Here is a 17,619-nt window from a genome sequence, read left to right on the forward strand (position 1 = left end):
GGAGTTTAGCGAAGATTCTTCTCAATCGATTAAAGATTGCATAAATATTTTGGAAAACAAAGATTTGCGACAAGATCTAGCTTTTCTAAGAAGCAATTATCAATTCGTATGTGAGGTAATAGAAAAGTTAGAAAAACCCAACATGTTGCTGGTGGATGCCATAAACTTATTAGTGAAAGAATTTAAACAACAAGCAAACGCAGTAAGGGGTGATATTGGTACTAGAGTATCTCAAAAACTTGACGAAGTGTTAAATAAAAATGCAGGTTTCGGTGTTCTTTCCGACGTTGCTCGTGTTTTACAAGGCCAGAAGGTGGAAAATTTGGAGTTAGATTCAACATTAGTTGCAAAATTCAAATTTGCGCCAACGACGAGTGTGGATGTTGAACGCACATTCTCCAATTTTAAACACATTTTAAATGATCGGCGAAAAAAATTTACAGTGGACAACTTGGAACATATTACAATCATAAATTGTTTTAAAGAAAACTGAAATACGTGTGTAAAATATAAAGTCTAGAATTACTGTAATAATATTTTATCCAAAGTTCTAAGAAGTGTTCTTTGATTTGTAATATGATTATGTTTTTAATGCTTTTTTGTTTAAAATAAAACTTTTTTATTGAAAATGTTGTGCTTATTTAAGCGCTTATTCTTAATTTTTTTGTGCTTATAAATCCGCTCTCTAACAATAACCTTCAAACGTTTTCAAAAATTCAGAGCATTTGGTTTTGCAGTCAGATACATATGTGGAAAAGAACTAATGTGTAATAAATTATTAATATAAAGTGAATGAAAAAAAACATGAAAATTAAAAAAAACCGCATAAAAAACACAAACGTTATGTTAATTTTTATATCCAACTCATAATTTTCTATAAACAAATCAGGAAATTTTGATCGTTCACTTTATTCTATCTAAGTGTTTAGGGATTATGGAAACTTGTACTGAGGAGGCGAAGCTGCTTCATATCGACAATATTTTTTCGTGCGATAGTAAGTTTCGACAATTAATTCATAGATCTTTTTTAGCAAATCGTTTATTAGTGAATGTTCTAATAAGTTGGGCAGATACCAAGAAGAAAAATTAAAGAATGTTTGCCAGTAAAAAAAGTAAAAAAAAAACAAATAAATTGCAACTAGAAAGTATGGTAGATAGTAGATAACAATTTATGGCGAACTAACTACGTTGTAAAGGACACTTGCGAAGGACACAGTCTGGTATTAAAAAAATTTAAATTAGTGAGTCACTGTATGCATTTTGCTTTTTACTTAGCTAATTATACAAAGAGAAGTACAAAAAAGTTACAAAAAAATTAAAAATAAATGGAAATATTACTAATGAAAAACAAGAACTTCATACTGTTTGTAAGCAACTTCTTTACCATCATACGGTACATAAAGACATCCATGAGATGGGTGTACTTTTCCGACAACTGTAACGTTACGCAAAGACGTCCTTCCAATATAGAGAGTTTCACCATTGATTGTTCTTCCTGCAGGTATTGCTCCTTTCGGTACACCTCCATTGCTACTGGGCAACCAACGTAATGCCTTTTCGCACAAAATCTGCAACAAAATTCCAGTACAGAGAGTTTTGTTAAAAAAAAACTTTTTCAAATTATAAACGAGACCCTCATAACTTAAAAAAAAATGTATGTGTTATAATGTCCTGAGGTTAAATGATTAAAAACACAAAAATAGCTCCAGCGTTGCGACGTTTAAACACACACAAATTTTTAAATAGCAGCTATATTTACCTTAAATTCCGATACTGTTATCTCCTTTCCATTGTGTGATATATACGCTACCCTCCGTCTAGGTACAATTTTGCACGGAAGTTCATCGCCATTGTAGTGACTTAAGCCCACGTAAATTTCGCTTCCGTCCAGATCGGTGCCACATTTGACCGCATTATGCGGAATGTTGAAGTTATAGCAAGGAACCCAGTCGTAACCTATGAAAAATTGAAAAGAATTAATTGGTTTTCAAAAACTGTAAATACGAACCTGACATGTTTACAGTGTACAACAATGTGCGACTTTTTTAAAACTCGGTGGAAATTTATAGTAAGCATAGGTACTGATAATGATAATGGTACTGATATGCTACGTGCCTGCGAGGGCTTGTACTTCGAGTAAATACTTAAGTATTTGAGGAAAATAATCACTTCCAGTTACAAATGTTAGTAATTAGGAAGTCATCCTAGGATTGGCTAAGGTGTGACAAATGTGTTCTTATGTTTCACGTAAATTATAATGAAAACTTTGTTTGTGATGATGATAAATAAACGACATATGGTTTAGAGAAATGGATCGCAGGTACCTTTCTAACGTAGTACCTACTGGAAATTATATGACGCACAAATAATCGCGAGTTCCGTTGTGACAAATTTTATCAATAGTAAGATTCTAAGGACGCATAAAATATGCAATTGCGTACCTTAAAGGCGTAATTTAACACATTGCACATTTTATGTGTACATTTCAGTAATACTATGTTGGCTATGTTACCAAATTTGTCTACATACATAATTTCTAGTCATTAATTCCAAAAGAAAGAAGAAGAGGGACATACAAAAAGATTTTCCCTAGTAGAAATAAAAATGGATGAAGTAGATCTTAATTAGTCAGTATGGCAAAATTTAATAATGGTAAATAAATAAAAATAATAAATATAAATATCTCTAAAATGTGTTTTAAATTTTTGAAAGTTTGAGTGCAAAAATTATTCTTTTTATCTCAGTAGTGGCAAATATCATAGTTCTAACACTTTTATTAGATAGGTACTGGATAATAAAATTAATCGTTAAAATTTTTATTTTATGTTTTAAATATTGTATAAGAAATGCAATTTGAACTACTGTTTTTTTTAGTTGCAGATTAAATAATATGTTGTATTTGTATTTATAACACACAAATGTTGCTACATATTTTGTCTATCTCTATGTTCAATAAAAAAAATTGGTTGAAGTTTATTTCGACAGAACTTTCTTCGCTCCTGAAGTCCAACAAATCCCGTTTCTTTGAAAAATTATAAAATTACATTTTGCGATGTTTGCTTTGTGATAACCTCTACAAAATAAAAACCAGCGGCATAAATAACACCCTGCACAATAATAGGCTTTAGTTTCAAGTGTTTCTTTTTAGATCGGAAGAATGTCACGTAGAAATTTGTTTGATTTGAATGAGTTTGTCGCTTCAATACAGAGGACTAAAATTATTAACACAGAGTGAAACAGAATGTTCTGAATATTATTATTATTCAAGAAAATAGGGTGACTAGTTTTTAAGGTGACCAAAAAAAAAATAGTTAAAATGATGAACATAGGCAATACACAGCGTGAGAGAAAAATCGAATGAGCGGGTGGTAACATGTTTTTATATTGTGTTTATTTCTTTTGTGAACATTTGGCCGTTTAGGGAAAAAATTCAAAGCGGATGCGTAGACTACAAGTATAGAAGTTTATTATTGTATATATATAACAGTTAAATAATTTTAAAATAGAATTCTTTGAAATGATGGCATTAAGTTGTTGGTGGGGATAATTAACCAAATTTTGGTTAGCACTTAACTATTTACAAGATATTCCTAATATACACAAAATGTACAAAATTTAGCAAAAACTGCATCGGTCCAGTGTCCAGTAGTTTCGGAGATTACGTGTCTACTAAAATGTTACATCAATAATATATACTTGATTTTGTAAAACAAGAAATTCCAAACTCGTTGGAATATTTAATGACGTCGATTTCACACGAAATCACCGGAGCCCTGACTTCTATTCTAAGGTCTGCATTTTTCATGCAGATGGCGTCACCACCAGCTCGACTAGGAATCGCGCACTCCGCTTCCGCCACGTGATATCGTGTTATCTACCTCAATTCCATTTAAATGTTGTTCGCTTTCTATATCTCTGACATTAAACTACAACCGAACAAGTGTTAATGTTTCAAAAGACCAATGAACAACTTTTAAATTCGCCATACACTCCTGTGAAGTTTTAAACAGCAAATAATTCTTATCTGGGATTAAGATTGGACAGCAGACAATTTATATGATGAAATCAACAAAATATTTACGTGATCAAAAAAACTAGCAAAGATTTATAAAAACAAAAAAAGATCGATTTAAATTATACAGCAAAGAAAATTACTGACGCTAAAATTGCGAGATAGAGAAAAATTGCATGAGGTTAATATTTTATGTCCATTCGAGTTATTGGATAATTTTTAAAACTGAAGTTATTCAGCTGCATTATGGGCCATCGTTTTACATTCCCCAAAAAAAAAACGCAAAAAAAACATAGCAGGCTATCTGGATTATAAAAAATATGTCTCCCACAAATGTGATGAATTCTGTGGCGCTGTGCAAATAATGGTCTAAATCAAAGGAATAAAATGCACGTCCCACAATGTTGTTAATTTGTTCAACGAGATTTTACAGTTCAAACATGTGCTTAGTTTGAAAATACGCTTTCAACATGGCCGCTGCTAGAACAAAGGATTTACCTGTTGTTAAATTATGCCACACTTTATCATCGATTCAAACAAAGAATTTACATTATGTTAAATGATGCCTTGATCCAGTGACTGGTTGCTTAAAACTATTAGCTTTGAGAGTTTACATCGTGGGCTGTCCCCAGCTTATCTCAAACAAACACATGATAAATAAACACAAAATGTGTGTGGTGTAATTTAAAAAAAGGAACTAAACTTGAAGATGGTTGCCTATATTTAACGATTTTCTTGATTTGAATTTTTTGAATTCAAATTATTCAAATGCGATTTCGCGCTGCTGTTTTTTTTCAGCGCGAAATTTTAATTCATATGTGGTCACCACAATAAATTTCCAGTAACTTTTTATTTTTGAAGATAGATTCTTTGTTCTTGGTACAAATTTGTATCCTAATTCGTATGAGATGATCTGTCTGATGGTAAACACATTCTTTACTTGATATTTCATTATTTATTTATCAACTTTAGATCTCTAAATGGAATACCCAATATATTTTTTAATAAATGTGTCGTTAGCATTTTTTACCATAAAATTCAACTACCAATATCCTAAAATTTATATTAAATATCTTTAGGAAATCTATTAGCCTGAAAAATTAACCACCATGTTTTCATTCGCACAGTTTTACTAAATTTAAATAAAACAATTAATATTGTACAAATCTCTATGATGCGTCGTTGCAAGAGATCTTTGCCTCTCCATTTATCAAAGTGAACATTATCTTTTATGAAATTCCAAAAGAAATAATCACGGGGTTCAAATCAGGTGATCTTGGAGGCCATCTCATTGGGTCGCTATTCCGGTCTTGAAACATTTCTGTTAAAAAAATATCCACGTTTCTCACGTTGTGAGGTGACCCATCCTGCAGAAAATATAAGTTGTGGACATGATTCAAGGGTAAGTTATCTACATAATCTTCTTGATGTCAAAAAAGTATGGTCCAGTTATGGTATTATTTACATTAAATTTCAAAACTCTTTGGTTTGACTTTGGTTTGAGTAAATGCACGTTTTCAGTAGATCAATAGTGAGTATTGCATTTACTAAAAATGCTTTTATTGGTGAACGAAGCTTCGTCGCTTCAAATATTTTTTTTCAAAAAATAAATGTACTTTTTGGATTCTGATTAGTACTTTGCAAATTTCTATCATCTAGCAAAATCATCTGCTTCAAAATGTTGATGTTTTCCATATTTAAACGAACGCCGACCGTTTTTCTTCAAAATACGATTAATACTGCACCGGGAAATACAAAATTTTTATATAAAAACTGTTAATTTTCAACAACAGCTAACAAAACTGAACACTGTGTCATCATTTTCGGTGATATTTGCGAGTCTTCTATTTTCTATTTTAAACTGACCTCTATTTATTTTTTAATTATCAATAATTTGTTTCAAATATCTCGGGCATAATTTGTGAACCTTTGGCAAGTGTGGTTCAAGCTTTCGTTGCAACACGATCATACGAAAGCAGTCTTCGTTATTGAACTTTTACAAAACTTCTACAGTATTATTGTTTTGAGCGACTACAACAAATGATAAAGCTCCAAAAATACGAACAACCTTTCGAATTATTGATTTTAGAATATTTTCTTGTCGCATACTTACACATTTTTTCTACGAAAAAATCAAAATAGTATTTCATATGCTCGTTAAAAATTTACGCATTGTATCGTATCGAGAACTATGCCATTTTCAATTAAATATATAATTTTTTAACAGCCTCTTAAACGTCAAATTATTTTCTACATATTGTAAAATTTCAAAATAATTTTTTTCCTAGAGTAACTCACATAATTTTTTGAACCAAAGTAAACTTTCAATTGTTCAGCAGGTGAACTTTTCTATAATATCCGGAATTTTATTTAAATAAAAATCTAGAGACAAATAAAAATACTGATTTTAAAAAAATTATACAATAAGTCTGATACTGGAGGGGTAATTTACATCGTATACCATCATGGTTTTGGTATCTGTTGTAACGTAGTATGTTCATAGTTCACGGCTATGTAACTGCATAACAGCGAGTGGCCAGCCAGCCAAACAACCTAGACTGGGTCAAACATACCTGAAAGATTCATATATGCACAAGAATTAGTGTGAACACAACCAGAACATCAACTGTTCGATAACCATTCCTGCGACGGTACCATCAGCAGTGTTGAAAATTTCCAGTAAACCGATACGGTACTTTTGTCCTAGAAAAGGTATGTATTCAAATTTGGCTCATTATAATTGCTCGTATACAATACATTGTAGAGGTGCTTATTTTACTAATACTTTGGATGAACACAAAACTTTAATTTTATAAATCTAGTCATAAGTCGATAATTTATTTGATGCTCTCCAGAAATTAATGAAATTAATATAACAATTACTTTTTCTGTTTTTTCTTACTTTTAGAATAAATCTCAATGAGTAGTGTGTATAAAAGTATCTGACTTGATTCTTGTTTTTTTCGTTTTTTACACGTAAAAGTTGACCTCCAAGACTCCTATTATGCGAAGCCTAGAAAAAATTGTTATGTAATAAGGTGACGTAAACTTGATTAACAACGGCTACATTTTGTTTTTAATTTCTCAAAACAACGAAAAAGAAGATGCAGTTGTAAACTGCATAAACAGCAAGTCAATGAAATAATAATTGCAATAATAATACTAATTTTAATTTAATGAATTCAGGTTTTTTTACTCGTATTCCGTGTTACAACGTGTTATAATGACGGAAATTTACAAGTTATTGGAAATATTTCTTGATAGTTTTCATAGAACCTATGTCTGGGCCTACTTTTTAAGTCTCCATTGTAAACTTGGAAAGTATTACAGTTGTTTCACCGCTTTTATCTGTCTGTCGTCTGCCTGTGATCTGCTGATAGTTTTATAGCGGATAATCTTCGAAATTGCTGGACTGATTATTGTAAAATTTTAGACACCACCACGAAAAATTTTATGACGTCATTTTGTTACGTAAATCCTGATGAATTATGCAAAATTCTGTATTTGTGGTGATTTATTAACCTATCTTACTTTTAAATTTCTATGTGTAAATAATTTCTGTGCATAAAGTACTTAGACTGTGAATAATGTATATCAAAAACAACGTATCAATAATTTAGAAATACATTATAATTTGTTTCCGGAAATCGTGATAGCGATTTACAAAAACATTTTTGATGTTATTATGGAAACTTGTCAAACGAAAGTTGATAAGTCATTATCTGCTACCATGTATAAGGAATTCACGTTCGGTAGATGTAACTAGATTTGGTAACTTTTTTTTTTAAGCTGTGTAACTGCGGACATAATTGTTCTAGTGTATAATGTATCAGAAAGTAGGTATCAAAAATGTGACATGTAACCCGTAGTAAATGTCAAACATCGAAAATGTGATGGTTTTGTGGTAATCTGCTGAATCTATTTTTCAATCAAGGAGAAAATCACATCCCTCTAAAAGCCCAAAGAGGAACCCGCATGTAAAATTGTGAATCTTTTCCCTTCACTAGTTTTTTTAGGAGGACAAGATTTGATGTCATCATCATGAATCCACAATTTTACCATAGATCCGTTTTGATATATCCATGTCTCATCCAAGGAAATGAAAAGTAAATCTTCATCACTATCACGCAATTGGAGATACCGCCTTAGAAATTTGATTCTGGGAGCGTGGTAGCTATAACGTGTTTAAAATGTGAAAAACTTTGCCTTCGGAAGCCTAAATTTATACGTGTATTACGTACAATTATTCTCAAAGCCGAATGTTTTCCCTCTTACAAAACAATAACGATTATATAAAACTTAAAAACCAATTGTAGAGTGGAACCAACAAAGCATGTAGGTATATAAATCTGCGCAGTCGTCTTTCTGATTCTGATTATAATATTAACGGCACCGGCGCCATTGTATCGGTATTATTTTAAAATTCGAAAATCACTCGTCAACATCAGCGAACTTTACGGAAAATATTTCTGCCACCAGTTTAACTGTTTCCGTTTTACTCAAGCGTTGTCCATTTTTCTCTGTAATTTTTTGATAACCACGAAATATTTCTTGTCTCTTTTCCTTTAAAATGGGCTTTCTTGTGACTACTTTTGTGGAAATTGTTTCCACGCTGTATTTAAGGATTTTCTTGAAACGAAGCGTGTTGAAACTAGAAAAACTGTGTTTTTTCCACACAAGTCAGATTTGACATTTGAATTAGAAAATTAGACAGTTGATGCCAATCTTTAGTTTATAGTGATCTTAAGATTGCAACTTAACCACAGAAAAGTTTCTGTTAGCTACTTCTACCGAACGTGAATGCTTATTAAGTGTAAGTTTTACTGTGAACATGAAGTCATTAAAACGTCACTTATATGACATTTGAATCGTGCACGCTATTTTTTTAATGGTATGTACACGCAGGGCTATGAAAGTCTCAGCTGATTCCATAAGAAATACATGGGGAGCTTACGGAACGACATAAAGAGGTCACTAGCGTCACTAAAGGTGCTCCGACCTTGAAGAACATAGTTTCTTTTTCATTTTCAGGTTTTCGGTGAACGTTTTGTTTGGTTTTGTCAACAAGAAATGTCATATTAATTACGGAATCATAGGGGATGTTGGGTTATGGGATTAAAAACAAACGTAAAATTTATGTTAACAAAGTAATAGATACTTACGATACATGTAAAAAATACTAGAAAATTCCAGGCTAAAGAGGTCAACAAACTGCAGGTTAAACGAAATAGTTTAATTTTCGATATGTGCGTGTTTGAGCGGTCCAAGATTTATTTTTAAATTTTAGTGTGTAAAAAATTCTAACTAATAAAAACTGAAACGAGGTAGTCAAGAGGAAAGTCTTTGCAGGGGTGGTGGAATGGTATTTTTGTGTGGTTCGTGTTTTAGCCGCAAACCAGTTAACGACTACGGTGCATAAATTGGGAAAAACTCACAAAATGTATTACCCATTACCGGAGTATAAACTGCAAAATGTTTAGGTGGCATCATTAAATCGCCAAAAATCACATCTTCATTGAAGACTTTAAAATGTCACACAATTAAAACAGGATGTACCACTTCGTAAGAATGTGCAAAGTTCACAACAAACTTCGCAGAAGTGGTGGTGTAAGAATTTTCGTATTAATGAGTATTCACAGACATACCATAAACAGTTGTGTTCTTTCAAGGTGAGTTTCCGGTAACTCACATCACTTAATGATTGTTGAAGAGGCTGGAATACAGGGGAGATGTGTTGTGGAAGTTTGTTTAAAAGGACACCTTAGCAAATTTTTCATTTCAAATAAAATAGTGTTTCACAGTTGGTTCTTGCACTCGTATCGAAATAATCTGTAGTAAATAGTTTCCGAAACACACTTTGGAATTGTATTGGTGTGGGATTTATACAATTCCAAATTGACGTCTCACAGAGCCAAACAAATATGTCAAACAATACTGATTTAGTTGCAGCAACCTTTTAGTGAAAATTGTAAACAAACTGTATTCTGTGAAAACTATTAAAAATAATAAGCAAAATGTTTATGTTCCTGAAGTTGTTTTTTATTTTTTTGTGAGTGATTTAAAAATATTAAGAGTGAAATAAAAATTTTGCAATTCACTTGTGGATAACAACTTATTTGTCAGACTTGTTAAGGATTTAATAAACGCAGTTTAAAACGTCAAAATTGAATAAAAATGTTTTGCTTGAATATATTAATAATTTATAAGAAAGAAAAAAATGGCCAATGTCACTAGTACATGCCATCCATTTTTATTTTTGTGTACAATTATTAGTATTATATGAATCACATACGAATGCTACGAAATATTTGAATCTTCGTGTTTCCCGGGAACGGGCTCCCAAGGTCACACCCGTTCCGCAAATATTGCTGAAGTTTCGTTACTGATCTACTGTGGTACACGTGTATGTACGTTTTAAAAGCTTTCTTATGTTAAGGTTATTATTATTATGACGCATTAAAAGTCAGCTGATTATTAATAAAATGTTTAGAATTTTGTACATTAAGAGAAAGCGAATTTTAAATCCACGTATTTTATTTAGTTAATTGTAGCTTCTTTTGCTATATTCATTGAAACTGATTTTGTTGATTTGAAAAATTCGGTCTTTAAATTTTGGAAACAAACCGTAGCTGAATTTATAAAAACAAATATTATTACGAAAGAAACCCATACGCCTCCCGGTACGACGCCTATGGGTCTTCTAGTATGTATGTGTTTATTCTGATATGTACGCAAAGTCATTTAATAGATAAGGTTGCCACATTGGGATGCCATATTGATACGTCACAAGGGGCTCTCAAATGGCGCGAAAATCGCCCGTTTTAAATACTCGAGTAACGCACTAAAAACGGAAACTTTTAATCAAGTGACCGCTTCTACTTCGCAAATTTCAATCCTGTGTAAAGAACAATTTAATAAACCTCAAGAACAATGTTTTGCTGCCAGTAGAACTTGAAAATAACAAATGCGACACTATTAACAGATTTTTTTTTATGCAAAAAAATCTGAAAATCTGCATTTACTGGTTTACTTTTTCCTTTCTAGTAATAATCAAAACATTTCATTTTAGCTTAAACACAAATAAATTTAATTTAAGGCAAAATAGGGTTACACGAGTCGCAGTACTAACACCAAACGTCAGAATTAGCGGTACAGATCGTACAGATTAAAGGCATCAGCTGATCGGTCACACCAACTCAAAATTACAAGTTACTAAAAATTCCCAAGTAATACCAACCTCATTTTGACGTCACATGGGGCTGACACCTCTCCTCCCCCGTAAGCGATTTTGCCCACATACTCGTTTATGTGGTAACCTGTTCTCTATTAACTAACCTTGATATGTACGCTGACGAAAAGCTTGGAAGCGGAAGTCGCGATGGGGAACCTAGAAAACCCTCGAAGCGGCGTTTTCGAACCATCCAGATGAATGTATAAGTTTAAGTAGAGGCCACCGTCGGGAACAAGGATTATTCAGCGAATTTCTGATTAGAACCGATCACGCAGCCCTCACATGGTTGCTTCAGATGAAGAATCCCTAGGGACAAGTGCTAGATGGCTCGAACGACTCCAACAGTATCAGTTCAAAATTCGACACAGGGCTGAAAAGCTCGACAATAATGCAGACTCTTTGTCGAGAAGACCGTGTAAACACTGCGACAAGATCGGCCAGCGTGAAACGTCGTTCGACTGTGAAAGGACAGAAGTTTGGTCGGAAATATCAGGCCAGTCACCCTCTTTCAAGGCATTATGGGCTCAGTGGCACTCCCTGCGTGTCGAGAATGGATGGCTTAAGCGAGCTTGGGAAAGTCCGGATGGAAAACATACCACCATGCAGTTGGTAGTTCCGACCATTAGAACCAAGGAAGTACTTCGAGAGATGCATAACGGTGGTTCTGGTGCTCATTTCGGAATCAACAAGACGCTTTCTAGAGTCAGGGAGAGATTTTACTGGGTCTGTTGTCGAGAAGATGTCCAGAACTGGTGCAAGAAATGCCTGTTGACTTGCGGAGCGGTTAAGGGACCGAGGACTACAGCGAGAGGGCCGATGCAACAATATAACGTCGGTTCGCCTTTCGAAATAATTGCAGTGGACATAGCAGGACCTTTTCCGGTGACCGAGAACGGCAATAAGTACGTAATGGTCGTCAGCGATTACTTCAGCAAGTGGCCCGAAGTCTATGCCATACGGAACCAAGAAGCGACGACCGTTGCAACAACGCTGATTGATAATAATTGGAGCAGCAGGTTTGGGTTTCCAGTGGAACTCCATTCGGACCAAGGCAGAAACTTCGAGTCAAACCTATTTCAAAGAGAAGAGAAATTCGTCTGCCTTGTGACATTTTGTTCGACTCTCCGAGTGAAGAACCAAAGGAGGTCATAGATTACGTCGATGACTTGAAGGAGAAGCTGCTGCGCCACAAGATCTGGTTTGCGAGTGACAGAATGAAGACAGGCTACGACCTTAAGGGTAACTCAGTAGGATTCCAGGCAGGGCTTTATAATCGCCGGAGAAGGAAAGGTCGTTGCCCGAAATTATCACCAGACTGGGAAGGTCCATATACTGTAGTGACGAGAATCAACGATGTCGTTTTCAGATTTCGACGAGGGTCGAAACGAAAATGAAGATCGTCCATTTAGACCGTCTCATGGAGTACAACAGAGACACCGTCGACATTTCTGATCGGGACTATCAGAGCTAAGGAGGGGGCAATGTTACGAAATAAATCCATTTGCCGTCCCGGTGCGACACCTATGGCCGTGGAGACCTTTCTGGTCTATACGTCGAACATCATGACTCATCGTCATTCCAGAGAAGTCGAGAGGAGGTGACGTAGGGCTTTGAAAAGGACCGCGAGCTGTTTAAATAGAGTCCATCTTTGGGGAACGGATTATTCAGCCAATTGAGAGTCCGGTCAGCAAGTCGAGTGAACGAATACATTCTGTATATAATCGCTGTAATAGTCCGTATGTAATTCGAGTTATTAAGGAATAAATTGTTGAGTTTAATCCACGCCAATTTCAATCACCCGCCAAACTTAACTATCTTCTACCAACAACTTTGTTTGAATCTTAAGCAGCACCTTCTTGTGGAGAATTGCCACACTACGTACCAAAGCGTCGGATATTTTCTGGACTTTTACAGGCAATTGTGAAGTCCAAGAATAAATTTCAAAAATTTTATTAAACTCGGGTAAACTGATTATAATACTATTTATACTTTATAATAATCCTGGCTCCTTCTTGATAGTGATACATTTCCTGTTTCGAACTTTTTATGAAATTATATTACATTTTTTTTTTAATAGGAGACCAAAATTTCTTACTTTGTTTATGGAGAAAAAATGTTAATTTTAATGTACTTTAACAATCTGCATAGATGCTTATCTTAACTTTAGGAGTTAACATAAAAAACCTTAGACTAACTTTTAGCTTTAACTACAGCGGTCAAAATAAAGTAGGACACCTCGTGAAATGATTTTTTCAAAAAATTTAGTTGTGTAAACTGGACTCACTTGAACTATTCAATGAAAATGACATTTAAACGTGAATACAAATTGAAAGTTACACTAGGGAAAGAAAAGTGTCCAACTTTAATTTGGTCGCCACTTTATATACATATATATTTAATATTAGGTTATTGTAAAAATAATATGCACGTAATAAGTTGCCTTGTACTTTAAACTGGACTATGTATTACAATACACAATAATTTGTATACTTACTTAAAAATAATAGGTTTCAATTAAACAGAATTACCCAGACTAGTTTCAAAGTGACACAAGCTTTTCATTTTTGCTTCAGAATTCACGACTTCGTTCATTCGTCTGTAATTTTTCAGCATATCTACATCCCTGCAATGGAATTGCTGTCGATTTCTTCTAACGAAAGGGCAGAAATTTTAAAACATTACGATGTTTCCGAAGCACAGGTAACAGAAGACGTAGAAATAATCAAATCTTGGAAGCAAAAACAACCACATCTACCGGAGAACATATCAGGTATGACAATAAAATAATGTCTTGTTGAAAGCAAAAATGTATACATTTTCAGATGGCTTCATTGCGAGAATGTTACTGAGAAATAAATTTAGAGTCGAGCGTACGAAAGAAAAACTAGAGAATTACTTTACACTTCGAAACTACCACCATGATCTTGTTCGGGATTTTGAAAACATTGTCCCGTCGAAGCACTTCATGTAAAAATCAAATAAGTAAACACATAACGGCTGTTAATAGTCTGCTTTTAGCACGCACCTGCCAATGCCAAAACTGACACCAAACTACGAACGTGTTATTATAATGAAGTTAATTAACACAGACACTGATGTTTATGACATAATGGAACTTGTAAAGTTGGATTTGGCTGTGACAGAAATACTACTGCAGTATGATGATAGTATCGGGGTTCGGTATGTGTTCGATTTTGAAGGATTTACGTTGAAACATCTGACTAAATGGAATCCAGTTATAATACTTAAAAATGTAACACTCATTGAAGTAAGTGTTTTGATTTTTCACTATTCTCGAACTTACATTTGTAATGCAAATTCTAGAAGGCATATTCTTGTCGTGTAATGAGTGTTCACTGTATCAATTTCCCTGAATTCGCTAGCAAGATCCAAGGAATATTTAAAATTGTATTGAGACCGAAGATTTATGATAAGGTAAAACGAAACTTGAATGATTTCTTTCAGAAACGGAAACTACAGTTTTGACATTCATAATTGTTATTGTTATTTACTTTTTGTAATAAGTAATACAAAAAGAAATAAACAGAATTAATCCCTCTACAGTAGCACAGAAACGCTTACTTCCATACGTTAGTTGTAGCACACGTGATATTAAAGGAGGAGTTCCACAAGGCCCAATTTTAGATCCTCTCTTGCTTTTGTGTTTATATCCGATGTTCAGTTTGTGCCTCTAAGCACTTTACTTTGCATTTGCATATTTAACTTTTCAACTCCGAGATACAACAGCTCAGTTTAAGACTAATTAAGACTCGGCAGAAATTTTCAATTGGACTTGATGCAATTGTGTTTATTTATGTTTTTTTTAAATTAAGTTTAATTAAGTTTTAATCAATCTAATTTCAGTCATCTTTTTCTTATTTAACACTATATTTTTGCTTAATAATGTCTTGGAATACTTAAATGCATGTAATTCTACATAAAAAAAAAATAATCCGGTCAGATAGTTTAAGTGGTCAAGGTCATAATATCAAATTAATGTTCGTCGAATTTAAATAATATGAGAGTATATTATTGGATTATTATTTTTTTATTCGTATAAGTACTGTATTTTTTAATGTATTTTATAAACGGTTTTTTATTATAGTTGAAAATTGACAGCGACCTAGAGTCTCTCTATCAGGTGATACCGAAAGAATGTTTACCTTCCGAATATGGTGGTTCTTGTAGCAGCATCCAGAGTTTGTTGAGTGGGTAGAAATATTTAATAAAAGTGAATAACTCGCTCAAAATCTTTTTCTTTCAGAAAAATGGGATGAAGTTTTGCAAACCCACCATAATTTTTTTTTAGAAAATTACAAAAACGTTTCCTTGGAGCATTTACGACCAGCTGATTTTAACAAAAGTGATGCATTTGGACCTGACGGTACTTTCAAAAAGTTAGGCATCGACTAATAGAATAATAGATGGCATATGATAACATAAATTATATACCTACATGTTTAATATGTTGTCATAATTGCTGTTTTACTAGTACAATAATAGCACCATTATTTTTTCTTTGTTTTAGTAAAATTACAAAATTAAAATTTGTTGACCTTGTAGGCAATAAAATGTTAACTAAAGTGTGTCTAGCTTGTCTCCTCCAAAAATTGATGACATCATCTGAAAGTGTTAGATAGGTTTACGTTAAATGTGAACCTTTGTGATTTAACAAATTATCGATTTTATTAATGCTGAGTATACGACTTATCTTAAAAAATGGTTTCAATAATTAAATTTTGACTGATTATGGTGAAATTTTGACGTCATATGCGATAAGTACAGGTTTTAAGAAAATAATTTTATGGAAGTGACAGAAAACTATCAAGTGTCTCCTTACGAAAATTTATTTTCTTTCAGTTTTTGAAGTGGTTCGTACAATCGGCCTAAAAAACTAGACTCAACTATACGAATGTTGACCATTTCGGCTTCAAAACAATAATTGTAGAAATTTTCAAAACTAACTACAATAACAAAAAGTAGCCAATAGTGGTATAGAATACTAAGTAAAATTTCCAGATTAACTGAGGTATTTACTTTATTTTTAATTATTATAAGTAAATATTATTTCTTAAATTATGTAAGAGTTGTTGATACCCTGTTTATTCTAGCTAATTATCGACGTCTGCCATGAAAAGATAATAAAATGTTGCATCGGAATGTAGTAAACAACAAAACACTTGTGAATTTTCCTCGTTTGTTTTTATCTTTGAATAACAACAAGAGCAATAATAATATTAATAACGATACACCTTAATTTTTAAAAACAGTGCTGTAAGTTTTTCTATTCTATTTAATTTCTAGTGTGCAAAAATGGAAAAAATAACAGAAATAAAGAAACTAAATTTAACCTACAAATAAATAAAAATGGTTGGGACAACTTCCCTTGCCTCTAAAGTACAGTCGAATAAATATACCTTCGCAAAATAAAAAAAAAAGATATTTGTTTTTTAATCAACTTGTTTGTATAAACAATTAAAATAAATTGGTGGAAAGTTTTGGGTCAACATTATTTTGTCGCCCGAGAACTTGTTTGATCTACAAACCAGAGCGCGCTCAGGCCAGTGTCGACTCTAACCGTTCAGGAGCGATTTGGTTGGTTTGGACTATAATTCCTGCGGGAAATAAGTAGTTGTTTGGTCGGATTTTATAACGAATAAGTGAACATTTTTGGTCCATATTTATGTTTTATTTACAAATATAGTAACACAGGTCACACGTTTCACTCGATTTTGACATGCAACTATTTTTTTGTTTAATTAATAGCTAATTCTTTAATTGTGTTTTATACTAGCAAAACGTCTTAAATTAACAATATGAAAATTTTTATGTTTTGGAAACATAGTACTCCGTTTTGTATCAATTTTTAAACGTTTTTAGTGACAACGTCTGTGATTATTTTCGATACATTGTATGATACTGAGACTGAGAAAAAGTTTAAAAATTAAAATAATCTAAAATTTGAACAATCTGAAATTTAAAAAATCGAAAAATAGAAAAATGGAAATATGGAAGAACTAAAAATCGAAACATCAAAAAATCAAGTGAAGTGAAAAATTTAAAAGTCTAAAATGTAAAAACCGGAAAACGAAAAATCGAGAAATCAAAACTCCTAAATTTAAAAAATCAGATAATTGAAAAACATCAAAAAACTGGAAAATCTAAAATCTGAAAATCCGGAAAGCAAAAAATCGAAAAACCGAGAAATCGAAAACTCATGAAGTCGAAAAATTGAAAAACCGAAAATCGAAGAAACGAAAAGTTAAAGTTGAAAAATTGGAAAATCTAAAAGCGGAAAAATAAAAAAACGGAAAAATGGAAAAACTGAGAAACCGAAATAGGCCGAAATAATAAATCTAAAAGTTATATATATATA

At 32.8% G+C, this 17,619-nt stretch overlaps 2 protein-coding genes across 2 annotated transcripts; one reads left to right on the forward strand and one right to left on the reverse strand.

Moving 5' to 3' along the window:
• Nucleotides 1–1,238: 1,238 nt before the first annotated feature.
• Nucleotides 1,239–2,110, reverse strand: LOC135123089 (natterin-3-like). Its single transcript, XM_064047596.1, has 3 exons — nt 2,009–2,110; nt 1,760–1,956; nt 1,239–1,568 (listed from the first exon to the last, which is right to left on the reverse strand). Exons 1-3 carry the CDS (start codon nt 2,013–2,015, stop codon nt 1,338–1,340), a joined length of 435 nt encoding a protein of 144 aa, XP_063903666.1. The 5' UTR covers nt 2,016–2,110; the 3' UTR covers nt 1,239–1,337.
• A 4,395-nt stretch (nt 2,111–6,505) lies between these two features.
• Nucleotides 6,506–15,826, forward strand: LOC135123090 (alpha-tocopherol transfer protein-like). Its single transcript, XM_064047597.1, has 7 exons — nt 6,506–6,724; nt 13,854–14,013; nt 14,066–14,210; nt 14,262–14,511; nt 14,568–14,678; nt 15,349–15,451; nt 15,508–15,826. Exons 2-7 carry the CDS (start codon nt 13,872–13,874, stop codon nt 15,654–15,656), a joined length of 900 nt encoding a protein of 299 aa, XP_063903667.1. The 5' UTR covers nt 6,506–6,724; nt 13,854–13,871; the 3' UTR covers nt 15,657–15,826.
• Nucleotides 15,827–17,619: the final 1,793 nt, after the last annotated feature.

The sequence above is a fragment of the Zophobas morio genome, unplaced genomic scaffold, assembly GCF_036711695.1.
Source record: "Zophobas morio isolate AGI-343-1 ecotype UQ-CSIRO unplaced genomic scaffold, CSIRO_AGI_Zmor_V1 ptg000006l, whole genome shotgun sequence".
NCBI classification, from domain to species: Eukaryota; Metazoa; Arthropoda; class Insecta; order Coleoptera; family Tenebrionidae; genus Zophobas; species Zophobas morio.